Source organism: Ammospiza caudacuta, chromosome 5 (assembly GCF_027887145.1).
Source record: "Ammospiza caudacuta isolate bAmmCau1 chromosome 5, bAmmCau1.pri, whole genome shotgun sequence".
NCBI lineage: Eukaryota > Metazoa > Chordata > Aves > Passeriformes > Passerellidae > Ammospiza > Ammospiza caudacuta.
Window position 1 is genome coordinate 15748920 of NC_080597.1, and position 27725 is coordinate 15776644.

At 47.7% G+C, this 27725-nt stretch overlaps 3 protein-coding genes across 9 annotated transcripts in view; 1 reads left to right on the plus strand and 2 right to left on the minus strand.

Moving 5' to 3' along the window:
• Positions 1-3380, plus strand: part of BMAL2 (basic helix-loop-helix ARNT like 2) — a 32988-nt gene extending 29608 nt beyond the window's left edge. The window contains 1 exon segment of the mRNA XM_058806129.1: positions 878-3380. Coding sequence (XP_058662112.1) covers positions 878-1014 — 137 coding nt within the window. The 3' untranslated portion in view covers positions 1015-3380.
• A 10362-nt stretch (positions 3381-13742) lies between these two features.
• Positions 13743-15312, minus strand: REP15 (RAB15 effector protein). Its single transcript, XM_058805915.1, has one exon. It carries the CDS (start codon positions 15310-15312, stop codon positions 14572-14574), a length of 741 nt encoding a protein of 246 aa, XP_058661898.1. The 3' UTR covers positions 13743-14571.
• Positions 15313-16104: 792 nt separating this feature from the next.
• PPFIBP1 (PPFIA binding protein 1) overlaps positions 16105-27725 on the minus strand; it is a 102088-nt gene continuing 90467 nt past the window's right edge. For all 7 annotated transcript variants that reach the window (XM_058806069.1, XM_058806066.1, XM_058806067.1 and 4 more), the window contains 11 exons: positions 27426-27567; positions 27017-27145; positions 26297-26447; positions 24972-25083; positions 24742-24830; positions 22167-22289; positions 21251-21376; positions 20214-20402; positions 19516-19695; positions 18899-18964; positions 16105-18431 (listed from right to left, as the gene is read on the minus strand). In XM_058806069.1, coding sequence (XP_058662052.1) covers positions 18345-18431; positions 18899-18964; positions 19516-19695; positions 20214-20402; positions 21251-21376; positions 22167-22289; positions 24742-24830; positions 24972-25083; positions 26297-26447; positions 27017-27145; positions 27426-27567 — 1394 coding nt within the window. In that variant the 3' untranslated portion in view covers positions 16105-18344. The remainder of the gene's footprint in view (positions 18432-18898; positions 18965-19515; positions 19696-20213; positions 20403-21250; positions 21377-22166; positions 22290-24741; positions 24831-24971; positions 25084-26296; positions 26448-27016; positions 27146-27425; positions 27568-27725) is intronic.

Here is a 27725-nt window from a genome sequence, read left to right on the forward strand (position 1 = left end):
GTGTGAATTGTAAAGAGATGTGGCTGGCTGAAGCTGAGAGCACTCTGAAAACAGATGTGTTATTGCTGCAAGGCAAACAGCAAAATTTGGTAAGTGAGGCAATCTCATGACAAAAAACAACACCTGTAACTGAAGTTTTCCATTGCATTCTTACACTTTTCATGAGGCACCTTACTGTTCTCTCACCAGGACAGAGATAGGGAGGGAAAAGTATTTCAATGCAATGTCAGGGAACTTCTTAGAATTTGTGTATTATTGTCCTTTAGCACTTTACCTCTTTCTAAGCTGCAAGCTGGGAGTAGTTGATACACAGGACTGCTCCAAATGGTTTAGAAAGATTTTTTTAAATGTTCCTCTTGTTAAGTTTATCTGGACATAGGATTCCTGGCCCTATAAGAGGAAAATGCCACTGCATTATGTTTGACATAAAAGGCAAAATGCTGTAAAAGCCATGTTTATGCTGATCCTGTATTTTAGCTCTTAGAAACTTTTCCATCTTCCTCTTCTCCCTCGTTTGCCAGGGATTTCTTTGTTTATTTATAACATACAGCTTTCTTCTGGTTGAACTATAAGCCTTTTCAGAAAAATTTAAAACTTAAACCCTGACAACCCCAAACCAACCAACTGAAAAAGAAACACAAAGGAGAAAAAACTAATTCTTTAATAAGGGTTTGGGAAAAAAGAAGTAAAAACAATCCCAACAACACAGAGCAAGGAGGAATGGTGTTAAACTAAAAGGGAGTCAAGTTAGGGGTTTTTTTAACACAAAAATATTTGCCTTGACTTCAAAGGCAGGTTGTGCTTCAAACCAATTCTGTTTTGCAAGTTACCATGTTCTCCATGCCTGCCTCAAGCTCCTGCTTTGCCCACTGTGCAGGTGGCAGCTCCCAGCTGGACTTCGATGCCATCTGCGAGAACGATGACAGTGCCATGACAGCGCTGATGAATTACCTGGAGGCTGACGGGGGCCTGGGGGACCCAGCTGACCTCAGTGACATCCAGTGGGCTCTCTAGGGCTCTTCTGGGAGCAAGGAATGGCAGAAACCCCCATGCACAACAACCCTACATCCTCAGTACTGTATTGGAGTTTTCTAATGGTTCCTTTGAATCCAGACTTGCTGTCTCTGGATTTTTAAAGACTGGAGCCTTGTTCAGAGAGAGACATCTTCTGCTGCACCTGTGGACAAATGCAATATTTTTTTCATGATGAGGAAACCTTGAAATTTTAATATTGAACCATCTGTAACTGGAATGCTTAGAACACTTTAGTATATTTTTGCTAAGAAGCTTTAACCAAAAGGTACTGTACAATGTACAGGATTACTTTTTCTTAGTTTTAATACTTGGAACTTTTATTTATTGTTTTGTTTCAAGTTGCAGAATATTAGTTATCCATGTTACTTTCTGTAGAACCTACTGTACTTATATGGTTTGAGAATATTTGTAACTATTAAATTTAAGTGAAATAACAATTTGCACACACTACAGTTGTAAAATAAGGTATTGTAATGCTCAAATGATGCAGTTTGTGATTCCTTGCACTTCTCAGCAGTGCAATTTTTGCAGTCAAAGGTGAAAATGAAGCCTACAGTTCTGGGAACAAGGATTGAGGTTGGATCACCCTAATAAACAGAAGAGAATGTTTTGAGAAAAAACACTCATTTTTCCCAGTACACAAACATGAGAAGGGAATAAGAAAAGAGCAACAACCTTAATTACTGTTTTGTATTATTTGTAATGTATTATTAGAGAGGCAGTGCATAGAACCAGAGAAAAATAATGCTCTATTTGTAATAAAGCACTTTGGTCTTGTCTCAGGTTCTTTACTAACTAGAGAAGTGTGAATGGATAGTCTTGGTTCCAGAGTGAGGCTTGCACTGTCTGTTGGTGAAAAAATGTTAAAAGTCTAGAGCATCTTTTATGTTTTTGGAGAGATTGGGAGAATTTTCTACTGCTTGAGTGTGTGACTTTTTAAAATCTCTCTGTGCTATAGCTTTGTAAGTAAATGCTATGCAGGATGATTTTTGGGAACAGCTTTTGCAAGGATTGTATCCCAGTTACAGCAAATGACTCAAGAAGATGGCACTTTAGAGGTTGCATTAGAACAACATAGCACTAATATAGCAAGAGGATCTTTTTATCTCTGGTATTGAAGGTTTAAACGAATTTTTGCATAGATTATATATCATAAAATTACAGATTTTTTCATGTTTTCTTCATGTTTGGGTTTTGGTTTATTTTTTTAATTCAGGTAATGAAAGGAAAGCATTTGAAGATATCTGATAGATGTGCATCTTTTTAATACAGACATTTAAATGTAGGTTCAACCCTGACCTCTCTCACTCCAGGTGAGGGTGGCAGCCTGGGCTGGTGTTTTTAGGAAGGCTGGAGTTGGGAACAGATGGATGTGGCTGTCACTAGATGTCATCCGTGTGCTGCTGGGGAGCCACCCTGTCCTCATGAGGACAGTCTGGACATGAAGTGGCTTCCTCTGCTTGACAGAGCATCTTACAGATGATGTGACTCCTCTGGCAAACGATGCATTTTTGGTGATGGTGATTTACTAGAATGGCTTCTTGGATTGATTTTTTTAACTCTATAGAATTTTTTTTCATTTAATTTGGATGTAATTTCCTGCATTCAGATGTCTTTTTTACATACATGGGGCCAAAATCATCAGTTCTCTTGCTTTATTAGAATAAACTTTTCTGCTTTTTCTAAATTTTGGGCTATATCATGGAAAAAAAGTGGAAGAAATAAACAGGCACTTTCTAAGAACTGATAGAAATCTATTTGTATAAATGAAATTTGAGATTCTGCCATTGTAAAATGCATTTTCTCTTTTCTACTCTAGAAGTGAATTCTAAATAAACCAGCAAATACTGTAGCTCATAGATAAATGACTACACAAATAACTTAAAATTATACAGACTTTATTAGAACAGTTTTTTTAACTGGATTAGTTTGGAAACGTGGCAGCTGTTGTTACTGCAGGAGCAAATTAATTCTTTCACAAGATTTATATAAGTGTCTAGACTCAAACCACTATTTTTGGATTCTTGGCTATCCCTAAAAAATAAAACCAAAAATGTAACTTTGATTCTTTTGCAGTCAATGACGAATATTGTGATTTTCAATTAATTTATTAGATTTTCCCTATACTATTTGTAATTTTTTTTTCTGGCTTAAAGCAGCCTTTTCAAGAAAAAGTGTCACTTGTAAATATTTCTGGTGAAATAGATATTTTTGAATACAATTGAGATAGTATGTGCTTATTTTGTTTGTATAACAACAGAATTCTAGTAAGATACTGAGAGTTTGTTCCTGGCATGGTGCAGGCAATGGTAGGATGTGGTTAAACCAGGTCAATAAATGCTGTTTTGATGCCCTGCTGTTAGTCTGCTGGCAATTTTGTCTAACACTGAACTGAAATATAAAGTACTTGTTCTTTCAGATCCCAGGCTTCTTCCTCAAAGCATAAACAGGGATGTGGAACTCCTGTGGATTTTGATAGCTGGGTGTGATGCTCCCCAGGCAGGGACAGCCTGTAATCCAAGCTAATGTGCATTTCTGGGGACTCAAACAGAGCTTCAGAACACCCTCATGCTCTCCAGGGATGAACTCTGAAGGTGTCCACACATTAACCCTGAACTTTTCCTGTTCCTGTTGCAAGCACAAGGCCTGTGAGGAGCAGCTGAGGGAGCTGGAATGTTGAGCCTGGAGAAAAGGAGGCTCAGGGGAGACCTCAGCACTCCACAGCTCCCTGACTGCAGGTAGGTGGGGTCAGGCTCTGCTCCCGAGGGACAGGGTGGGAGGGACTGGCCTCAAGTTGTGCCAGGGAAGGTTCAGATTGGATATTGGGACAAAAAAGGGGTTATTGGGCATTGGCAGAGGCTGCCCAGGGCAGTGGAGAAATCCTCATTCCTGGAGGTGCTTACAAGATGTGCAGGTGTGGTGCTGATGGGCAGGGGGTATTGGTGGATTTGGTGGTCCTGGGTTATAGCTGGACTTGATCTCCAAGGTCTTTTTGACCTAAACAGTTGAGTACCTGTGAACATTTGTCACTTGGTGTTCTGGGGGCAGGGAGGATCCTGTCTGTGCTTTTGGGATTCCCTGTAGGGTATGGGCAGGGACAGTGCTGTTGCATGGGTCTACAGCAGAGACTGATTCCAGGTTTCTTTCCTGCGGTGCTTTGTAGCTCTGGCATTAGCTGTGGATCTTACACTTTTTAGAATACTGGAAAATTTGGTTTGCTCACAAGCATAAAAGGCTAAAGTTATCTTAGTGACTGCTCACAGCAGGGTTTCTGTTCATGATCCAAAGTGGGACAAAAAAGAGAATACAGTAGCTCAGCCTGCCTGATCTGTTAAAGGTAAGTTCAGGTATGTGGGCACTGCACATAACTTTTTATTATTCATTTGTTTTCATGTCAAAACCCCCAGAAATAATCACACAATCTTTGGAAATGGTAAAAAGTTTAGTGGGAAAGCTCTACCTTGGCTATTGCTGCCTCAGTGCTGACCCTGTCTGGGTGGTAACTTCACTTTCCTGGAATTTGCAGATTCCAAGTGAACCTGACCCAACATCTGTAACGCGTCCTACAGCACTCAGGGAGCCCTGGCACAGCAGAGAGTCACAGAATGAATGGGCTCTTGGGTGACACTGTTAATGGGTAATAGTGAGGTTTATCAGGTGTTCCTGGAAGGCACTGTGAGGTGAGCAGCAGGACTCTGAACTCTACAACAGCTCAGGGAATGTGCAATGCTTTTCAACAAAAAAGTCTGACTTCAAACACTGCTGCTTTCATAAACCTTACAGACAGGGGAGGCAATACCACTGGGCCTTTAATATTTAGCAAAATACTTTCAGATGAGTGGATAGAAATTCTTTGAGAGGAGTGGTTCCATCCTTAGACTTCACCTTGTCACAGCAGAATAAGCAAATTGATTTCTTAATTGGGAGGGGCTCATCAGAATCATAGAGTCCAACCCATGGTCCTGCACAGACACCCAAAAATCCCACCCTGTGCCTGAGAATGTCATTGAAACACTCCTGGAGCTCTGGCAGCCTTGAGGCTGTGACCATCCCTGGGAAGCCTGGTCAGTGCTTGACACTCTCTGCACCCTCTGAGGAAAGAACCTTTTCCTGATATCCAGCCTGACTGTGCCCTGGCCCTGCTCCATTCCCTTGGGTCTTGCCACTGGTCACCAGAGGGGAAAGATCAGTGTCTGCTCCTCCTCTTCCATTGAGCTTTGTATACATTTGATTTGCCAGGTCTTTTAGGAATTTTAAGAACACTTTTTTCTTTTTTAATCTGCAAATGCAGTTCCAGTATCGGATACTGCTTTCAGTATCATTGAAGAGATGATAAAGCCCTTATCAAACAAAAAGCCAGGTGAGCTCAGTGTTGTTTCAACAGGGTACAATCAGCTTCTAAAGGTTTGTTCTGAACAGCTCTGGGCTGCCCACACTTCATTCTCCATGGAATTTGTGTTCCAGCCCCTCTGGTGTTCAGGATGCCCCTTCTGTTGGGGGCAGCAATGGACACAGGCTGACTCCTAAGAACATTGTGGTGGGAAGAGCTGCAACAATTCTCCTCTTTTGGGCTGCTCTGGTTCAATTTGCAGATTTCAGTTTGATTTGTGGATTGCTGCCTGTGGAGCTGGAGGAGCCAGCACAGAGTTGTTTCTTATCTTCTGTCTCTCTGTTACTCATGATCACTTAGGTCTTTATGACAGTGCTCCTTCACGAACCCCCAGCTTTAGAACTTTTTAAATCACAACAGTTGTCAGGGCTGCCTTGCTTGTGGTTTATTACAGTAATTTACTGCCTGCTCCTAGATTGTCTTGAAAAAAACCAAAACAGGTTTCTCAAAGCGTAACCTTTCCTGTCCTGCTTTTGATGACAGCAATGATTCAGAGTAATGGGAAGACAATGGTCTGGAACACCCAATCTTTTCAAGCAGTTGTGCTATTGCCATGGATTCCTCCAGCTGAGCCTGATGTGATTCCTGCTCATGTCAGGAGGTTTTCTTCTGCTCACATTTTACATAAAATATGCAGCATCTTCTGATTTGTAACACTGCTCTTTGTGATTTCCACGTCCACACTGACACATCTCTGAGGTTCATGCTGGAGAGGTTTCTGAAGTTAATTACATGAGTATGTGAAATTTTATGGAAGTTTCCTTGTCCACTGGAAAAGGAACTGGAGTTTGCTTTTTCTTGATTTTCAGGGGTTAATTACACAAGGTTCCAGATCAAATACACAAAACTGATCATCTGAAACTGGGTACCCAAAACAGTCCCAAGCCCTGGGGCAGATTGGTCACTTCCTAAACAACCTTCTGCTTCTTGGGGGGGTGGAACCAGAAACTTCAGGACAGAGAAACTTTAGACCAGAAAGTGCAGCAGAGCCAAGGCAGGACAGCATCTCTTCCATCAGTTCAGCAGCAGGCTCACTGTGCAGGGCTTTTCCTCGTGTTTTCAAGCACTGTGGGAAGAGCCAGGGATGGGACAGCCAAGGTCAGAAGTTTGACTGTTTCAGGGGTACAGTTTGGGAGCATTTTGTACTCAGCTGCTCTGGATTATGAATCCTTTGGGCACTGAATCTCTCCTGTCCTTTTTAGGAAGGGATTGGAGAGGAATTTAAACATGAGGAGAAAGGTTCAGTTATGGATTTGCAGGTGCCTGGGGAGGTGACCCGTGGCCACAGGAGGGTAATTGTTAACATTCCTGAAATGACAGCCATTCCCAGGAGACTGAGGTTCCCAGGTGGTGCTGCCGGCCTGGCCGGTCCCATTGGTCCCTGCATGAGCAGGACAAAGTCTGGTCCCTGCTCACTGGCCAGCTCAGGGTGGCCTGAGGACAGGCAGGCCTGTGAGTGAGGAGGTGCTCGGTGCAGTGTCCTTCAGGAGGCTTGGTCTCCTTAATCCATCCGAGTGGGGCTTCTCTGATGTTTCTCTCATCATGTGAAGGAATGCTTTCAGGGAAGTGGAAATCCTTCCCCTGAAGAACTTTGAAACCAGCGAAGGTTTAGTCACTTTCTTATTGCTGCCATTGCATCAAACCGGGCCTTTGGCTGGCTGAGCACGGGGGAGTTGTTGGGAACTCCTTGGAGGAACTGACTGATTTTCTTTGTTGTGCTTTGTGTGCTTTTTTCTGGGAAGGTGGAGGGAACATGGAGAGGGGCCCAGATCCCATATCTGGGACACATGTTCCAAAAACACATCCCTGACTCCTGAGGTGGTTCAAAAGGAGTGCAAAACCCCCAAATGCCTCTGACTGGGCAGTCTGCTGTTTTGCAGTAGTTTTTAACAGAGAAAGTAGGGGCCAAACATTAGGCAGGATTTAGGTGGGTGATAAAACACCCTGTGGTGTTAGGGGTGGTCAGTAAAGCCCGTGTCCCACTGTTGAATTTGCATGCCCTTCCTTAAGGAGGTGCTGGTAACTTTTGCCTCAGCTGCTAAATGGTGATGTGCAGGTTAGGTTGGTGTATCTGAGCTTCTTCTTGTACTCACCTTGGTGATTGTCAAGGTTTCAAAGCAAAACTGAAGTTTTGTGGCTGCTTTCAAGAGTGCAATTATGAACTGACCCATTTCTGCCAGGCCAAACCACATCTCTAAAGTTACAGAAGCAAGGAATGGGTTTATTGGAAGGTTCAGGCAAGTTTTGTTGTGTTCAGTCCTCTTGAGTGGAAGGTGTGCATGCAGCTGTGCATTAAGGATACACAAAACCACTTAATACCTTCATAAGTAAAACTACTTAATACCTTCCTGTACTTGTCTCTGTACATGTGCTTCAACATGTACTTTGTCTGTGCTGACAGAGCTGATACCTCTGCGGAGAGCTCCTCCCCAGAGCTGCTGGCTGGGGGGAATTGTTTGTGGTGAGGTGAGGATGCTCCTGTTCCCTTCTGTGCCTCTCCTTCATTAAGCAATGCGAGTTTTGTCGAGGAACAGCACCAGAGGCCACTTCAGTCTTTGGCTTGTGGTGTTTGAGAGGAGATAAAAATAACAAACCCAGTGACTTTGGGCAGCCCTTGGCTTACATTTTGATGGCAATCCCTGTTCCAGCAGGCACAGTGTTGTAACTCTTGCAGGAATAAAATCCCCTTGCCAAATGGTACCTGTGCACAAAAGGCTCTGTGGTCAGGTGTGCTGATGCAAAAGTGAGTTTGCACTGGCATCTCTCTTTATGGGCTTTCCCCTAAATATTAGTGGAGAACTGAAGGCTGAGACTGGAGCCGTCTGCTGCAGCATCTGAACTCCCAAGTGGAGAACTCTGTGCTGCCAGGCAGCTGTCAAATTGTGTCACAGATGGGAAAAATCTGATAACCACTAGTGTGAACCAGCATCTTTGAAATCCAACAGTTCTCGTGGCTCCAAATGTGATGGATTTGGGAGAAGAACTTTGCTTTCTTGCTTTGTTACAGACACATCAAAATAAGAGGAAAGTGTAATGGTCTGGTCTTCCCTGCCTTGTCTCAGACTGATCAGTTCTGAAGCAAAAGCATAGGGAAAAACAGGGTACATTTTATTTGTCAGTGTAGAACTAACCCCAGATAGTTCATGGGCACTGCAGTGGTTGTGGAGGAGATACAAAACACACGGTTTATGGTTGGTAACAGAAAAATAACTGTAAAAATAACTGTAGAATAACTGTAAAGTAACTGTGACAGTGTACAAACTGTCAAACAACCAATCCCCCAACCTCCTCATTCTCAGATCTGTCCCTTGTTGTGCTCTGTTATGGAGGACAGAAACAAGAACACACGTGCATTTACCCAACCGGCACCGGGCTGTGTTCTGGGGACAAGGGAGGGCAGTTCCTTTCCTTGGTCCTTTGGGAGGCAGAGGATTTGGGAACAGGAGCTTTGCCCACTGCCTTGGGGATGTCTCTGGTGTCCCAAAGCCCCACAGAGCAAATGTGTGTGGTTTAACATCCCAAGGATGTTCAAAGGAGATGCCAAGCCAGGAATGGGACCATGGAGCAGGGTTGGGATTCTGCCCAGCAGAGGGGTGACATCCAGAGGGTCCCACCAGTCTGTCCCTGCTGCCCAGGTTTGGGATGAGCAGGCTGCTGACTGTCCCTGTGTTTGCTCCAGAGGATGAGGAAGCCAACCCTCCTGAGGGGGAAGATGAAGAGATGAGGAAGGATGGAGACAGCAGCCACCAAAGGCTGGGGAAGGCACAGGTAGGAGACATTCCCTTCCAAGAAGGGGGACTTGTCTGTCCTGTGGGAATTCAGGGCATGAGCCTAATGGAACAAAGGAGTTGAGTTCATTTTCTTACTCAGGTTCTTGTGTGCCTGAAAGAGATTTTTGACAAGGTCATTATCCCTAATGGAATCTCTGAAGAACATTCAACAGGGGTTGAAGCTTTCTGAAGTGGCCCAACCCTGCCTGCACGTATCCAAATGCGGCCCCTGTGTTTGTGTACAGCTGGGATGAGACCTCAGCTGCTGTTGCTCACCAGCTCCCAAGTGTAGCTCAGAGTCTGCAGCCAGGCCGTGGCTAAACAGCCTGAGGTGCCAGAGAGCTGGAGTCATTCCCCAGCAGGTAACTTGACTTGGAAGCTGCATTCCAAACTTTTGTCCACATTTATTTTATCTCCACATGGAGTTGCCTAAAGAAGCAGAGGTGGGGTGTTCCTAACAAAGGGATATCCAAATTCATTAGTAGTAGAGGGCTTAAAATTCAAGTGTGAGTGGAGCTGCCTTTAGGACACTTCCTATTCTGTAGCATATGAGTGGAATTTAAATGGAGTATCCAAATCCTGACAAGCTTGTATGAACTCCAAAGCCTCTGCAAGTGTTTTTCAGCCAGGAAGGGAGACAGGAGTTTGGAGTCTCTCCCTTAAAACTGGCTGCTGGTTTGTTTGACCAGGCATAGGAAGAATTGTGGATTCCTTGGGGCTGTCCTTATGGAGAAAGGTTTATTTATGTGCCCTGGGTTCATCTCCAAAATGTGTATCTCCAAAATGATGGAAACTGATTTCATTGAAATGCCAGGACTGCCAAATCCTTTCCCCAGCCAGAGCTCAGAGCCAGCCTTGTGGGAAGGGGTTTAATCCCCATTTTCCCAATCCCTTGAGGCAGCAGCACTGGAGCACTTGCACCCAAACATGTCCAAGGTGCTGAGTGCTGGCAGGAGGCAAATCCAGGGATTGGACTGTGGGAGTTTGCACTGCTCCTGTGATCCCAGACCTGGAGTTGTGCTTCAGAGCTCCCAGGAGATGCTGCCTCACTCAAACCCCATTTAAAGCTCAGCATCCCTCCTGGGTGGCTCAGATGCTTGGAGCAGGATGCTGACAAGGCCAGTGCTCCGGAAATAAAGAGCAAACAGTTTTCTCTGGCTTTTTAAACCCACGGGTTTTTTCACTGGGGGGAGTGCGAGCCACAGGGCAAGCGGGGGAGAGGAGGGAGAGCATCGAGTCTCACCCGGCAGGTATCGGATGAGCGGCTGGAGCCGGACCGAGCCCCGGGGTCCCGGTCCCACACCGGGCACAGTCCGGACCCGGCCGGAACGGCTCCTCCCGCCCGCGGCGATCCAGCGCCGCTCGTTCCGCGGGAGCCCCGGGGTTCGGGCACGGGTTCGGAGGGCGCTGCTCTGCCCGGGGGTGCGCTGCCCTCGGGGCTCCGGGCCGGTGCGGCTCCGGAGCCGCTGCTGCCGCTCCGCGTCCGCCAGGCGGCGCCCCAGGGGCCGGGGCCGCGCTGAGGGAGCGGCGGCGGCGGCGGGAGGGTCCCGGGCCCCGCCCGCTCCCAGCCGCGATCCAGCAGCGCCCGCTCCGGGAACCGCCGCCCTCCGCCCGGGCCCGGCAGCGGCACGGCCCCGGCTCCCCGCGGCCGCACCGGGACCGTGCCCGGAGCCGCGGCGGGACCCCAGCCCCGCGCCGGCCGAGCGGGAGCAAAGCGGCAGCGCCGGGCCCGGCCCCAGCGCCCGTCCCGGAGCGGCTCCTCCCGCCCGCGGCGATCCCGGTGCTCAGCCCAGCCCAAATCCCGCACCCCGCCCGCCGAGGAGAAGCGGCTCCGCCCGGGACCCCCAGCAGACACCGGCAGGAGCCGGACCCAGATCTCGGGGCCCGGATCCCGGTGCCGGCCCCGTCTCAGCGCTCCGAGCGCCGGTCCCGCCGCAGCCCGGGACGAGCATCCCCGCCGCGAGCGGAGCGGGCGCGGATCCGCCGCGATTCATGGGCGGGGCCGGCTCAGGTGAGCGGTGCCCCAGAGCGCCTGCGCAGGGCGGGGCCGAGCGGATTTAAACCGCGGGGAGGCCCCCAGAGCGCTATTTCCCCCTCGGCGCTGGCAGCGGGTGGCTGTAGCCGGGCCCGGCCCCGGCCCTGGCCCCGCCTCCGCCTCACGGAGCCCCGCCCCGCCCCTGCCCTGGACGGGGCCAGCCCCATCGCCCGCGGCGCCCCCCTCACACCCGGGCCGAAGAGGGGCTGGGACCGGCCCTGCGACCGGGCCCAGCAGTTCTGTGCTTGCAGAGGGATGAATCCAGCTCTGATTTCATGCCTGTGTTGCCCACTCCTGTGCATCCTCCTGGGAAATGCAGCAGGCCCTGGGATTCAGGCTCCCAGCCATGCCCAGCCTGGGCTTGCTTTCACTTTGGTTTCCCTTGGGTTTCTGTCCTCACAGCATATCCTGAGCTGCACCCCAGATGACATCCCAGTGCTCCTCACCCGGCTCCAGAAGGCAGCAGAGGCATTCCCACAGCTCAGCCAAAGGAGGAAAGGGAGGCAGAGCAAGAAGGAAGGGCCAGCAGGGGCAGTGCAGCAGCCAGAAAAAATGGGGAGCACAGAGGGGCATGGATGAAGGTCGGGGGGATACCTCAGCTCCCAGCCCAGCAGGGCTGGATCAATGCCATGGCACAGCCACAGATCCAGGCCCGGCAGGGGCAGATCAATGCCATGGCACAGCCACGGATCCAGGCCCAGCAGGGGCAGATCAATGCCATGGCACAGCCACAGATCCAGGCCCAGCAGGGGCAGATCAATGCCATGGCACAGCCACGGATCCAGGCCCAGCAGCTCGGCAGGTGCTGCTCTCAGGGGGCACCTCTGGCAGAGCACGGACCCTCTGGCACACAGAGGCAGTTTGCCTTTCCCTGTGCCCCTCATTTTCAGTAGTTCTGGTCTCAACACCCATTTTTGCTGTGCCTTCTGCACAGCAGGGAAGTGGAACCTTCCCAAAGGGATGCTGTCACCAGTGTGTCCTTCTCTGCCCCTCCTCCTGGCAGAGGGAACGCTGACCCTCCGAGCAAGACCCCGAGCGAGGCCGAGTTCATCGACTGCTTCCAGAAAACCAAACGGGCTTTGAAGCTCTTGGTGAGACACGGAGGAGTTTCCATCCCATGCAGGGACAGGGCTTTTCCCAGTGTATCCCAGCAGTGAGTGTTCAGAGGGAAATTAGAATAGAAAACACTGCCAAGGGACAAAGGTGTGGATTTCAGGTTCTTCAGAACCCAGGACCAGCCCTGTGTCATGTTACTGCACAAACTGCCCGGGATCTCAGGGGCTGCACCTTACCTGGTCCATCAGCACGTGCAGTCACACGGGCCTGGGGATGGCTCTGAGTCACCTGAGCTGAGGCTCCAGCTCAGCTGAGTGGATGAACACAGTCAGAGTTACATGGTTAAACACTTCACTGTTAGCCAGAATCCAGAGCCTTGGCCAAGTCCCACCATGGCTGAGGGCCCAGGGGCCCGAGCTAAAGCCCACAAGGGCAAGGGCCAGAGTGTGGTGCAGCCTGGGCAAAATAACCCAGCTCCCAAAATAATGTACCAAGCCTCTGTGACATCTCTGGGGTACCAGAGCCCTCTGAGGGACACAAATCAAATCAACAACTGCCCCAGTGTGTAACTCTCATGGTTCAAACTCTATACAAGTCAAGACATTTTGATTTTCCCCTTCTCTTTCTATTATTGAGAAAGCGTGCAAAGGAAAAAAACCCCAGTTTTCAAGTGAGCCAGCTTTTCTAAAGAATTGGATAGGTGAAGTCACACTAGTTATAATATATGAACTTAATGTAAACTTAAAGCTTTCTGCAGGGCTTTTATACACCAGTATCAATCCTGCTGCAGTGTTGATTCTTCTGTTAAAACAGACAAAAAACCCCTATCCCCCACAGCTATGCAGGTTCTCTATGCAACACACCAGAACTGTCTCCTCTGTCCCACCAAACCCAGCCACACACAGAGAACACAGTGACAGCAGCTCTTTAAAAACAATTCTATCTCAATGAACTGTTTCAGGACTGAAAGGTCACTCTCCTCCAAACACAGCTACGTTTGTGACCCAGCAAAATGTTGTAGTTCTCTGTGTTTGTTTTTATTTCTGTTCCACTTCCAGACTCCCTGCCTCTGCCATGGAATGCTCCAAACACTCATGGCACTGATGCCTCAGCCTCTTCAGGCTCTTTTTCAATGGCTGTTTTAGTAACAGCTCTCACTGCTTCCCCCATCTTACAACTTGAATAGTAAATAGTGAAAGATTAATGTGTTTTCAGTATTATTTTTATTCAGTTAAATGACTGAATTTATATGAAAATTAGAGGCAGATGAGTTTTGCACTAACAAGATTAATCACTCAGCTATAACCAAAGTGAGTTTACCAGTTTAAATATGGATCAGGTCATGCTTCACTGGTTAAAGCAAGTAATTGTAACTGTATAACCCAAAAGCCTTAGTTCAGTAAAAGCTGAGGGAAATAGAATAAATCAAGCCCATAAATACCATCAGCTGCTAAGCTACTGAAAAAAAATTCCAAGTGACATAATCTTGCCTCCTCCAGATTTGCTCTCTGCTGTGAATGGTCAGGGGCTGACTCTGTTGCTATGAAAAGGTCCCACCTACATCAGGCCTGTTTTTTGTTGCCATTGCTCGATTTTTCCCAAGTGTTCTTGAACACCCGGCCCCTTGGTTTTGCCACACCTTGCCCTGACACAGCCACTGAGTGAGAAAAGCTTTGAAGTTGGCTCCAGCCCGGCCTTTCGTTCACAGCTCCAAGGCCCTGTGGAGCCTGGCACCAATTAGGGAGCAGGTAATTAATAAGTCTCTCTCAGAGCCCATTTCTGGCACTGGGAAGGGCTTTTCCTCTTAACTGAAACCAGCTCACTCCTTCAAATCAGTCATTTTAAGGCCTGGTATTGTCCTTCACACTCATTGCAACTCTTCTGACCAGCACCAGCACATTTCCATTATTACAGACTCACCCTCCTAGGACAGAAAAAAAATCTGCCACACTGCAAACAAAGGCTCTGAGTCAAATCCACCAGGACCTCCCCAGAGCTCTGGCTGATAAAGCTCTCAGCAGCTCCAGCCAAGACTTAATGTCTGGCGAACAAAATGTTCTGGAAAAACGTCGTGCCTTCTATAAACACTTTTTTCTGGCAGATCCATCCTGTTGTTTTAAAATCTGGAGAGGCTGACTCAGCCTGGCTCCTGCAGGAGCTAAGGGAACACGATGGGTCCAGGGGAAGGTGGGGGGAATGGAGTGTGGGGAGGAGAGAGTGCGGGGCAGAGCTGAGCCCCGCGCGGCCCCCGGTGCTGCACGGAGCCGCTGCTCCGGCCCAGCTGCTCACACAAAGTTTATGTACACATTGCCCACATCCTTCAGCCTGCTTTTGGTGCCCAGGCAATTTTCCAGCATGTCTTTTGCGGGCAGGGAGCTGTCAGTGCTGGTGACGAATTGCCGCAGCGCATTCCTGCCCGACAGGCGGCATTTCTGCTCCTCCTTGGCAACGCTGTCCAGCAGGACTCCTCGGATGTCCTTGGGCTTCCCTGGCACGCCGAACACCACGAACAAGCCCAGGCAGTCCTGTCCCACCAGGCGGCAGAACTGGGCCAGCTTCTCAAACCTGCTCATGTTCTGGAAGCACTCGTCGGCCAGCGCGGCCTCCCGGCAGCAATCCTCGGCAGCGCCCTCGCCCTGCAAGAGCTCGGCCGGCTGCAGGGCCTGCACGGCTATCTGCAGCTTGATCTGCTTGTCACACCCACACAGAGTCCAGATCCAGTCCACTCCGAACAGGGAGGACTGCTGCTTGGTCATTTTGCTGGTCATGATCCGCTCCTCCATGCCCTTTCCCACGCAGAAGCCGATGAAGTTGACCAGGAAGATCTCACTCAGCGTGTTCGTGGCCGGCTGGAATTTGCTTTGAGGATCCACAAAACCCAGATAGTCCTTCAGCCTTTGAGATGCATGGAGCACACCCTGGCTGAAGACTTCACAGATGACCAGCGTTTCAGCCTTGTTCTCCTGGTTGTCCTCCTGGGAGACCTTCTGGCCCATCTTCTCTGCTGGAGGAGGTCCTTCCCACATGCAGGCTGCCTCAGGGACAAACCTTGATTTTCCAGCAAAGGCTGTGCAGGTGCTGGGCTCAGCCAGACCTATTCAGCTGCACAAGGACACATGGACACCTGCAGCCTCCCCGGTGAAGGTGATGGCAGGACTGAGCTCTGCGTGCCCGAAGGGCAGCTGGGCTTTCTCCTGGGTGTGTTTCTCCACAGCTGACTGAGCAGGACCAGCCCAGCCGGCCCTGTAGCTTTCACACTCACTGAATTAATCTGTGCTTGTTTTCCTTCTTGTTAATTCCAGCACCATTTCTTTGGCTGATGTTATCTCATTCCAGTCTGATCTTATCTCCTTGGATCTACTTTCTAGGACTATTGCACAGAAACCATTTTTGTGGTACAGGGTGTTGCCTGGAGATGAAACCACCTTTTTCTTTTAATCTCCCAGAGAAAGGAGATTAACACTTGGGACCAGAGAGAGGGACAGAGCACCCTTGGAGGGCTCCCTCTGGAGAGTACACACTGAGCAATGATCATGTCACTTCTCACCACACCAAACAACCCAAGATGGTTCAAATCTGGATCCCAGAAATAACTAAAAAGTCTTGATATAGTTGATTTCTTAGCTGTTAGTTGAGCCCTGCTGCAGGCACTACTGACAAACTAATTAATGAGTCAACAAAAAAATGTGTGATTTTGCCCCTTTTCCCTCCTTTGTTTTTTGAACAGAATGGAACAAGCTCCCATGGAAAATTTAAAGGAAAAAAAAAAAAAAGAGGATGTGAGAAAGGGAACCAGCTTCCAGAAACACTTGGCATTTTCCACAGACTTTATTGGATTTCACATGGCAATACACAGCAGTTACGTTGCCCTCTCCAAAGAGGCACCAATTAAACACGCTGACAGTAAGGACAGTGTGCACACACACACCTAAAGCCTCCTGACTCCACCACCTCTCTCGTGCCCCTGCCCGGTGAGAGAAGCAGGGCAGCTCCAGGGGATGGCCTGGCTGCCAGGAAAGGGCTGTTGGGAGCAGAATGCTGCTCACACTGCATTCAATAAACCATCACTGCCCTCACTGATAACACTCCAGAGACACAGGAGAGCGTTTGTGGCTATCTCAGCACACGGTATTGTGTCACTAGCTCCCTCTTCCCCCTGTGAATACCCAGTCCTGTCCAGTAGCCAGTGACTAGTGAGAGCCATCCAGAGGAACAGTTTTGTTTGGAAGCCTGCACCACATTTCCCAATGCTTCCACAGGGTTTTATGTTCAACTTCCATGAAAATAACAACAATATTGCAGAGTATTCACAGAAAGGGAAGCCCGAATCCACATCCCAAGCATCTGCACCCTAAACCTGCCCACGTTAAATTTTGCATCTTGGTACATCCATAATCACCTACACTGCACATCCTTCAAAGGTCCAGGTTATCAGCTGACGTAATTCTAATGCTGGAATATGCCTCTGATCTGAGGGGAGCTCCCTGAAAATCCTGGGAAGAACCCTTCTTCCTTTCCTAGCTTTTTAAACAGTGTTTCAGAAACTCCCCCAAAGTCAGCACAAACCCCAGATCCCCTGCACAACACCAGGAATGATCTCACTTCCAGCAAGGAGAGCGACAAAACGAGTGACAAACGCTTGGCAAAGCAACACCACCACAAGGAACAATTCCAGCTGGACTTTTGTTTGCCTTTTACAGAGCAAAGCAGCTTCATGCCATTGTGCTAAAATACATGCAACGTTCAACACCATACAAACGACCACTGGAATAAAAAGTTACTTTTCTTTGTTTGTTTGCTTGCTTTTGGCTAGGACACCTCGCAATACTGGAAGTCTGACAGAAGATTCCCACTGGCTAGTTGGGAATTTTAAAACCTGATGATCCTCAAGAGCAGAGGAGCTGTGCTTTAAGAAGATAAAATGACGAGCAACACATTTGATATCTGAATTTTGGAGGAAAAGTCCCGCCTTAGGCTTAATAATATGAAATAATATATTTCCTATACATTTCTCTATATAACTTTATTTTTTTTTGCAACTACACCATCTTCACGTTAGTCACAGCACAGAAATATCCCTTCCATATGCAGGGAGTACTCTCAACTTCAAAGAAATTTTTTCAATCATGGAAGTGTTAATAACCTTGTTGACTGCACTAACTACTGCTGCTGGGGACAATAAAGAAGACATTTTAAAATGTGCAGTTTCTGGACGAGTCACTGCTAAAAGAAACATGCTTTAGAATAGTTTAATCTCAAATGGAAGATCATTAAACTGTGCACTCAGTAAAAAGCAACAGAAGCAAACAGTTCCAAAGGTCAGCCTGCCTTTCCCAGTAACCAGCTGGTCTGCAAACTGGCATAATTTTTTTACAACCTTCTCCCCTTCCCTCACACACCTTCAACTTTCCATCACTCTATCTCACAAAATTTAAATTTTTGCTTTTATACGTACTTCATATACTTATTTTTTCTTATTTTTTCCTTTTTTTTTTTTTTTTATAAAACAGTATAAAAATAGGAACAACAGTCAAGAGCTACTGGGGAGCTTACACAGGGCACGGATGACTAAAATCCTACATTGGATAGGGCTGAACTGGTGTTTGTGCCAAAGAAAAGCACTCAGAGAAGAGCAGTAACTCCTATTTTTCAGCTGGGAGCTCAGAGAGAGCTGAGGCACGCTATCTACAGACACAACACTTTCACCTAACACCTTCTGTTCTTTTCAAACAGCAGAGAGGATTATCTGAGGCCAGGAATAAGCAAAAGGAGCACTAGCATACCACATCAATTTCAACGCAACACTCTGAAACGTATCACCAGTTTGTACATTAAATAGAGTTAAAACCATTACCATTCACCAGTGTCTGGGTGGCTTTTATGGCAACTTAAGTAGGCACCTTGTTTTTTCTCCTTTTCTCTTTAAAATTCTCCACCTCTCAGTGTTACTTCTAACGAACAGAAGCAAGAGCAATGTAAAGTACACGATCTGTCACGTGGAACAGGGATGTCCTTGCACGCAGGAGAACGAGCCTTTGTCAGTGCCTGGTGGTGACTGTCACACGTTGGAGTCCTCATCTGTTATACTGGTGCTAGGAGAGCGAGTGGCAAAGTCTTTGAACATTTCATCTTCCTTCAGCATGTGCTGCAAAGGAAAGGGGGGAAGAGCCAAGGTTTCTCACAGCTGGAGTCAGTCACCTGTCCTGTGCTGGGCAGCAAACACTGCCTGCCAGCCACTGCTTTGTGCTGCTGGGGGAGGTTTGCACCCACCCTGCCCCAAAACCAGCTCACCGCTGCCTGCTGGCCCAGTAGCTCGGGGCTTCCACCCAGAAAATGCAGCCTGACTCCCAGCTGGAGACCCACCAGCCATGGGCAATGGGGGCTGTCTCCCCTGCCCTCCCTGCTGTGTGGGGAGCCAGCACAGGCCACCAAAGCTCCCCACCAGGATGGGCAGGTACCTTCCTCAACCACTGGGGTTTTTTGTGCCCTCTGTCCCTGCAGGAGACCCAAAGGACCTCACTGACACTGTTTAACTCGAGTGACTGCCAAGGGGCTCACACCCACCCCACAGAAACGGAGACCTTACTGCACAGACCCCATTCACAGACTCACTGTCAGGTTGTTGATGCCTTCAGAAAACGCTCCTATTTGCCTCACTGTCCCTTCTGAATCTTCCATCTATAAAAACAGAATGAATCATGAATTAGTAACAACTTATTTGTATCATAGAGTGGAATCACAGAATGCATTGGGTTAGAAGAGACCTTAAAAATCATCTCAGTCCAATCCCCTGCCATGGATGGGGCAGCCACAGCTTCTCTGGGAAATCTGTGCCAGGGCCTCACCACCCTCACAGGGAAGAACATTCTTCTAAACCTCCTGAGATCTAAACCCACTCTCTGTCAGTGTGAAGCCATTCCCCCTTGTCCTGTTAGGACAGAGTGACATTGAAGTGCAGCACACAATTTACTGATTACACCTGAGATGTTCAGACCACTAGGGAAGCATGGCCTGCCAGGAGGGAGAGTTACTCCAGAGCAGGCCCTGAAGGTGCTGCATTCACAGCTTCAGCCTCCTTGGGAGCAGAGCCTTTTGTCACTAATGCTGTGTGACAGCAAGAAGTCAGGGCTTTCATGGGCCAAAGCAAAAGGAAGACTTCCCTGGGAAATGGAAGGTTTTCCCACCAAACCTGACAGCTCAAAGACTCAGAACTGTTAGAACTGGCTTACCTGCTCCAGCCTGTCCAAATCATCATCATCATACACTCGCATATCCAGGCCAGGCTTGAAGCCCTTCTTCGACGCGCTCCCAGATGCCCGCCCCAGCTCCATAGGACACACATACTCCTCCACATCATCCTGCTTCTTCTTCCTCAGGTTCCCAAAATTGCTGAAGGTAAGTTTCTTTGGCTTAAAAGTGAAGAGAAATTTGCCAAGGAGTTAGAGAATCAGCAAAGAACAGGGCTACTCGTGCCCTCTTGTGTTTCCATGACAAAGGGTCAGAACCCCAGTGCTCTCCTACACAGATCTTCTGAATTTCATGACAGTGGCATCTGAAAGGACAATGTGTCCTCTCATTCTACCACTGTTAAGACACCACCATTTAACAGATCCCAAAGGAGGTGAAAATTCCACATTAAACCACGAGTCTGTACATGGTAAGGGACAGTCTCCCTCCCAAACATCTCCCAGTACAGACAGAAGGACAATACCAGTGCTACCTCTTGTCTCTGCATGTCGGAGAGGCTGAGAAGTGGCCTGTTCATGGTAGACACAAGATCTGCCTGCTCCTGCTCTCATGCTTCTTTCCTTAGGAACCAACCCCTTTTCTCAGACCTTACTGATGCTGCACCCTCCCAGCATGGATAAAACCAGAGATCCAAATGCTTCCCTGGATTCTCCCACCCCTCCCAGAGCGAGAGGCCTACCTTGACTTTGGCAGTTGCTGTCAGGAGGACGTAGTCTGGGGACTCCATGGCCTCACGCTTCTGCTGCTGGGCCTCCTGCCCCACCAGGAGGTTGAAATGCGTGGCCAGGTGGCGCCGCAGCAGCGTCTTGTTGGGGGGGATATTCAGCAGCTGGGCCATGGTCTCTACATTGAAACGGGGCTCCAAAACCTGGGAATCCAATCACCGAGAAGCCAGCTGAGGCCAGTACTGTCTGATGAGATCTCAAGCACATCCAGGCCTATCCTGTCACTCCCTAAGGCTGCTTTGGGATTTTTGTTTGTATTTTAGAGGAAGTATATAACAAAGAAGGAGGAAAGAGAGTTAGCTAATTAAAGGATTCCTAGAATACCACCTCCAGGCCTTCCTTCTGGAGTTGTAAATAGAAACAAATTGGCAGGTAAGAAGAAATGAACAGATAAATCCACCCTTAACTGAAGGGTGGCAGCTTTTGTGAAGCTGCCACAAAATGTTTACCCAGTATCATCTTCCAATTCTGGAAAAGGTTGCCAGAGGAATCATAGAAAATAAACAGACACAAAACAGGGATATAACTCCTAATCACCACAACAACAGCAGGGATATAACTCCTAATCACCACAACAAACCTCTGCAGATATAAGTCTCTTGACTGGATATGTGATGCTGGAGCAATTAAAAACAAACCTGGTTTGACAGTGTAATCCCAAATTTTATAAAGGTAACAAGTTTCCCCCACAAAAGAAAACCATATGCAGGTCAGGAAGGGAGAAAGTGGCTGTTCAACAGCATGGCAGCACTGTAGGACAGGAGGTGGAGAATGCCATACCAAAACAGAACTGTGAGGGGAATACAGAGTATTAAACCACACAACTTCCCCTCGATATATTCATATCCTTTAAACCATAAGGTGAGCAACTTCTTATTAAGCAGAATAAGCAGAAAAGGTGTGTGCAGCAAAGACAATGTCAGAACATTGACCTGGTGGTTCCCAGACATACTTTTTTCCCTATAATGGAAGACGGCACCCCAGAACTCACCATCAGCCCCCCGTGCACTCCGCTGCCACGCAGGTTGGGCGCGTACTCTGCCAGATCCACGGAGCGCAGCCACTCCATCACGCGGTGGTTGGTCCACTGGGTGACCTCAGAAGGTGTCACATTATTCTGCCAACAACAGGAGGGCCAGGCAGGTCAGGAGACGTCCCAAATCAGCTGAATCTCAGCCCCAGTCTTTACTGAAATATACTTCTCCTGCCCTTAAGGAATACAATCCTACCCTGCACTTGAGAGAAGAATCTCTTTCTGGGTTACTACCTTGCAGCAAGAGCAGTGTGGGGATGGGTCTGGGCAGGGGGCAGGGCTGTGTCAGGTCATTTGATTATTGTGCTGTGCTCTAGGGTTATCTGCCATTTCTACCAGTAGAGCTGAAAATTCAGCTGGTTCCATGAGCTGCTGTGCTGTTCTTGCAGATACACATTGTGGATCTAAATCCAAGAGTCTGGGTTGTTCTGTCATCCATTGCCCTATGCAGCACTTGCTGCTTCCAAAACACAATGATGGCAGTCTCCTGCGTGGTAATGGAGCCAAGCTCCTTTTACACAGAAAATTTTGACACAGCCACCAGTTTTCCAGAGAGTTGCACAAGACTTGTGGCAACAGTGCACTGAACTCAAGATGATTTGTTTTCCAGACAGCACATTTGGGCCAAAACAGCCAGCTGTTGGCTTGGAGGAGAAGCGGGAGACTTGGAAAGGGGGACGTGAGTCTGGGGTCATGGCAGGTAGGGGAAAGTAAGTGATGTCAGAGCTTGAGGTTAAAAGAACAACATGAGAAACAGAAAACTAAAAATGTAAGCAGAATGAGGAGACAGGAGGAGAGAGTAGAGCAGGAATAATCAAACACCAAGGATAAAGCCCTAGAGGATTCCCTTCACAGCTTCCTCGTAAAGCAGTACCTCATCAGATGGCCTCCTGCGGAGGCAGTTGGGCTCAAAGTTGTTGATTCTCAAAACCTGAATGGCTCTTTTGATGCTGAGGTGGTGAAGGACACTGATGACCTTCAAGGAAAGCAGATCATCCTGTCAAAAAGCAAGAGGGAGTTAATAAACACAGACATGCTTATTCATGGGAGCACCATCCTCCTGGAGGGGACTGCTTTAGTCCCTGGCTTAAAATGGCACATCTGATACATCTAAGGGAAGATTTTAATATGTCAGACAGGTGGTCCATAAAAAACTATTGTCCCAAAATAAAAACTTTCTGTGTTGCACTGTACTAGCTCTTGGGGGATGTTTTTCACACAGGGTACAGACCTTAGTACAAGAAACATGGGGTAACAAGGAGGGAAAAAGAGTGAGATGACATATCCTCAGTGACAGGATAAGAGCCAAGGCAGCACCAACACACTACACTAGACTCACCTGGCATTTAATCCTGCCAGAAGTTACCTCAAATGTCCAGCTACAAGTTTAACTGAAAAAATAAATTACCCTGAAAATTGGGACATCTCTATGGTTAGAATAAAAGAGGGAAGAAGAAAGTGTCTCAAATTCCAAGTGCAATTTGGTTAACCTGAATAAATTTATGCACCCTTGTTCCAGGGTTAGTCTGGCTTAATCTTTCAGTTGTACTTATATGTTATGAGCACTGGAATCTATTTTGTCAGATATTTAAGACAAGATTCTTTGCTTACCCAAACATCCCACTGCATTCAGCTCAGTTTGTCATGAATCTGACAGTAGGTTACTGTCATGTCATGGTTTGCTGTTTCATTTATTATAAAATAATAAATGTTCCTTATTATTTATTTTGAGTTGGAGTAACTTCAAAAGATCATAACAAGTATTAGTTTAATACTTTGCATATTTTGTTGGTTATTTACCAACAATCTGTTGTCATAATTTGACGGTTAAACTTGCTTTGAAATATCCCCAGTGATCTACAGTTAAAGGGCAATGACAATGGTAGTAAAGTCTCCCAACACAACATCAAACTTAATGGAGGCTGCTGGCATCACGCCTCCCAGGGTGAAGAAGGAGAAAAAACAATCTTATAATAAATAAAATTGCAAACCATGACATAAAACCTATGCAAAACACATTGTCAGTGTGGCATGGAAAGGTAACTCATGGTTCATGAGAGAGCAGGGCTGTGATTGATTCCTCTCCTTGTTGTGCATTAAGAATTTAATATTAGGGGTGTTCAATTTGCATTTGTGTCCCCAGAGAAGGAAGGTCTTATCTCATCTTGCCTGAGCCCTTACACAAAGGAAACCTGACTGGCAGTGAAGTGGGGAGTGGGGAGGTGATGCCTGTGCTAAGCACTTTGAAATGCAAAATCCGTTAAGTGTAGCCCGCTTTCAAACAAGCTGGCTCTCACTACTGCAATTTTCTTCAAAGGCAATTGCTCGGGTTTTCTTCACCTAAGCATCCAGGTAAGCGAGCAAGCCGACAGAATGCTTGCTCACTTGCAGCGTGGACCGCGGCCTGAGACCTTTAGACCCGGCTAGCGATGAGGGCGGCCAAGAGCCCACTGCAGCGGGGGGTGTCAGTGCCGGAGGCAGGGCCCCAGGGCTGGCAGCTTCAGGCACCCCTCGGCGGCGGAGGCCTCGGGCCGTGCCTGCGGGACGAGGTCTCGGGGGAGAGCTGCGAATCCGGACGAAGCGAATGAGAGCCGGACACTTCCTGGGGTCCAAACAGGTTTAACGCCTGGGGACGACGAGCAGGGAGTGACAAGGAAAAGTGGTAGAGCATGAGGCTATAAAGGGAGGTGGGAACCAAGGGAGGGGTTTACAGAAAACCAATCAGGAGAGGTTAGGGGATGAACTGAACATGACAGACTTGAAGGGAGAACCAATGGATACATTGTATAGGAGGGGCCCCGGGACCACAGCCAATCACTGCTCACACTGAGGGGAACATTCTGGAAAACTAGGGGGGCTGGGGGAGTGATTGACTGGGCCCAGGGAGGAGGGAAAACTATACATATTTGGAAATGGAGGGAGGGGAAATTATATAACATAGGGAAAACCATAGCAACCACATAATAGACAGAAACTGAGGCGGGGAAAACTGGGAGGGCAGAACCATCCTAACAAAGTAGGGGAGAAACAGAACACACCAACAAACACACTACAACACTCACTGAAGAAAAGGGTTCCACCTGCTTCTATTAATTAATAACAATATGAACAACAAAAGCATGAATGGCAAGCACAGCATTTGCACACCTCTGTGTACAAAAGCCCTGCCTCAGCACAGTGGTGTCACTGTTAAACTCAGGATTGCCCATTTCTCATGCATGAGTCCAAATTCTTGCTTACTGTGTTTGCTCTTCCACCTGAATCTAGTAGCTCTAGAGATGGAAATAACTTAGGAAATGCTTGCAGGTGAGCAGTAGTATCTGATTTCTGTAGGTTACAGTGACTGGCATGAACACAGGACACTCACTAGAGTTTAAAGGGGTCCTTTGAACATTGAGAAGCCAAAAACATGGAAAGGATGTCAGGAAAGGCAGAAACCATTTACTCACCACAGTCATGTAATGGAGCATGCGGCCATCCACCTTCCCCTCATCAAACTGGGTCTTGTACTGGGGCAGGCCAATGTCATCCAGCCACCCTAGGGCAGGACAGACACTCCTGTCAGAGTGGCAGCCACGTTACCCAGCTCCACTCACTGCTCCCATCCTCAGCACCCCCAGTCAGCCACGTTACGGAGCCCCTTCCAAAGCCACTGCTCCAGCATGCAGTCAAATCTTACTGGTAACCCAGTGGTAATCCAGTTTTCCATGGTTGTTCTCCTCTTCAGATCCCAGTGCCTGTAGAGCAAGCTGGAGCTTCTTCCTATGCAAAGGGTGCTTTATCCCAAGCTCCTGTGAAAGGCAGAAAAGCAGTAAATCCAGAGACAATACTGTTTTATGCCTCCCTCTGCTGAGTGACACAGGGTTTCTGAGAGTCACACTTTCACAGCATTGCTGGTCACCTGCCAGGTGCATTTTCTTTTTGCTGAATTTCAGTGTTGTTTTAGCAGACATTCAGCACTACGGAAAGGCCCACTTAAAGTGTGGCAGATTAATTTCAAGGAGTGGTGGATTCTAAACTGCATTAAAATGTTGGCCACAATATTCTCATGCCAGTTTAAAAAAAAAAAATCCCACAATATAATAAAAATGTTAGCATTCAAAAAATACTTGCTGGGATTAATTCATCCTCTCCCACTTAGGTAGGTAAAGTTAAAATAATTATTTAGTTAAGAGCATAGCAATGTTCCAGGAATTACTGAAATTCATTAATGCTTTCAAATGTGTAACATTATTCCCCAGTTTAGTTGTAAGTGCAGCCATTCCATGATCTCTTTAATCCCATTTCACTTTCAGGAGTGCCTGCTGGTTAATGTTACCTCTGACAACACTATTACAAGCCATTATGCTCATAATACACTTCTCTTATTCCAGTTGTAGTGTAACTACCCAATTGAGAAAACAGGCTTACTATTTGGTGAAGAGAGTGATTTTTTAAAAGCTAAAAATTCAAACTTTATCAAATACTATGGATTAAACATATAAATGGAATCAATTTCTCCTGTGTTTCTCATTTTTAAAAATAGACAAGCAATTAGACAGAGACTGATCAATCTGTGTGTAACAAATCCTCATTCCTCTTTGTATAAAATGGACAGAAAACACAATCAGAACAAAACAGCACCTTTTAACACCCTTCTCACATAGGCATAAAATAGCTGTAGCACATATGGGTGCTAATGAAGCAGGGCTACAAACCCATATGATAATGAGGCAGTCTCACATGCATATTTTTAGAGGGTGCTACAGTCAATTATGTGTCCCTGCTTAATGAAGTTAAATCATGTATTTATAATTATTAGCTTCATTACAGAGCATTAAATTTCTACAAAACTTCAGCTAAAAAGAAATGGATTTGGCATCACGGCAGGTGACAGTATGTTGAAAACTCATCTAGTTTACATTTTTTTTACCAGGTGCACTTTACAGACCTGATTTACATGCACAGAAATGGGGATTTTTTTTTGTACCTTTATTTGAAAGGAGTGTTTCTGGTACTCCTCACCTTTTCCAGATCCTGCTGAGAAGCCTGAAGAAGTGTTTGCCCAGACAATATCCAGTGCCTGCCATTATTGATGTAGGAGCCAAGCCCTTGGTCCTGGAGCCAGTTGCAAACCTGCTCCTTGGTCCACTTTGCGAATGGCATGTCCAGCTCACTGCAGGAGATGTGACCCAAAAAAGACTGATGAATCCTGTGCTTCCAATCTCCTGTTCTCATAAATAATGAGAAAGCCAAAAGCTAAGCCTAATTCACGTCTTGTGGGATCTGGGACAAGCTCTGAGGGGGAACCATCAGCATGATGAAGTGCTGGGTGCTGCTGATCTGTTGCCACTGTCACAATAAACACAGCCTCCTATAATGCTACTGAAAAGAGCCACCTCTGCTGCCTAGCATGGCCACAGCTCTGGAATGAGACCAGGATGTTTCAGTTTCTCCTTTCATCCCTGGAAGTGCAGCAGGAAAGGCACAGAAGGAGTATCTGTCACTGCCCATGAGGGCTCACATGCTGCCCCACGGCCCCATCCTGCGAAGGCGAGAGCTCGGCAGCAGGACCCCAGCACCCAGCCCAGCTCAGCCCTGCAGGGACCCTCTCTCAGAGGAGGAGGCAGCCTGGATCTGCCTGGTTTGGGCCAGTCAGGAGATGTTTCATTTTGGCACTGCCCTCCTGCTCTGGCCCGGTGCTTGCCCGGATCCAGGCACTGACAGTGGCCGCGCTGGTGTCACCTGTGGGACTGGCCCAGGTCCCGAGACCAGCCCAGCCGGGGCCCCGCGGTGGCTCTCGTCCCTCCTCTCTTGAACTCTGTCTCGGACATGTCATCCGGGTTGAAGGTGGTGGACTGACTCCTTTTAAGCCTAAAGAAAGAAAGCAAGCACATTCACATCTGGCTAAGGAAAAGGCACGTCACTGCTGCCACTGCAACCAACACAGGCAAGATCTCCCCAGGGCTGGCAGCCTCTCTTCTGCCTGCCCCCAGCCCACTGTTATCCCTCCCAAATACCACACGGGCTCCTGCTCTTGGGATATTAAACCATGGAGCCATGTGCTGGCAGGGGAGAAAGGAAGGTGTGTCCCCAGCAAACCCCTGCCCAAGCCCCAGCTCTGGAGAATGGTCATCTCTCATCTTTTACTTACCTTCCAAACAACTTCTTGATTCCCCTGGCCTTTTTCCTGGAATCTGGAGAAGGTGGTGTCATCTGCAAACTATCTGCTTCCTTTGGGCGAGGGGGCAAGCCAGCCAGATCCAAGTGGTCTGCAGATCCCTTCTCTGTTTCAGCTGTTAAAAAACAAAAGTTTTGTCAAGACCCTCTTGTGCAGGACTGTACAGACATGCTCATGACCTTGGGAATGACTCCTGCTAAATTACTGACAGCCACCATGTCAAGAAAATGGGGCAAAGAGGGATGGGAAGGTCCATGAGAAATACCACATGTT

Bases quoted from the DNA above. Each gene is read 5' to 3' on its own strand.
- REP15 (XM_058805915.1), bottom strand. From the start codon at position 15,312: ATGTGGGAAGGACCTCCTCCAGCAGAGAAGATGGGCCAGAAGGTCTCC.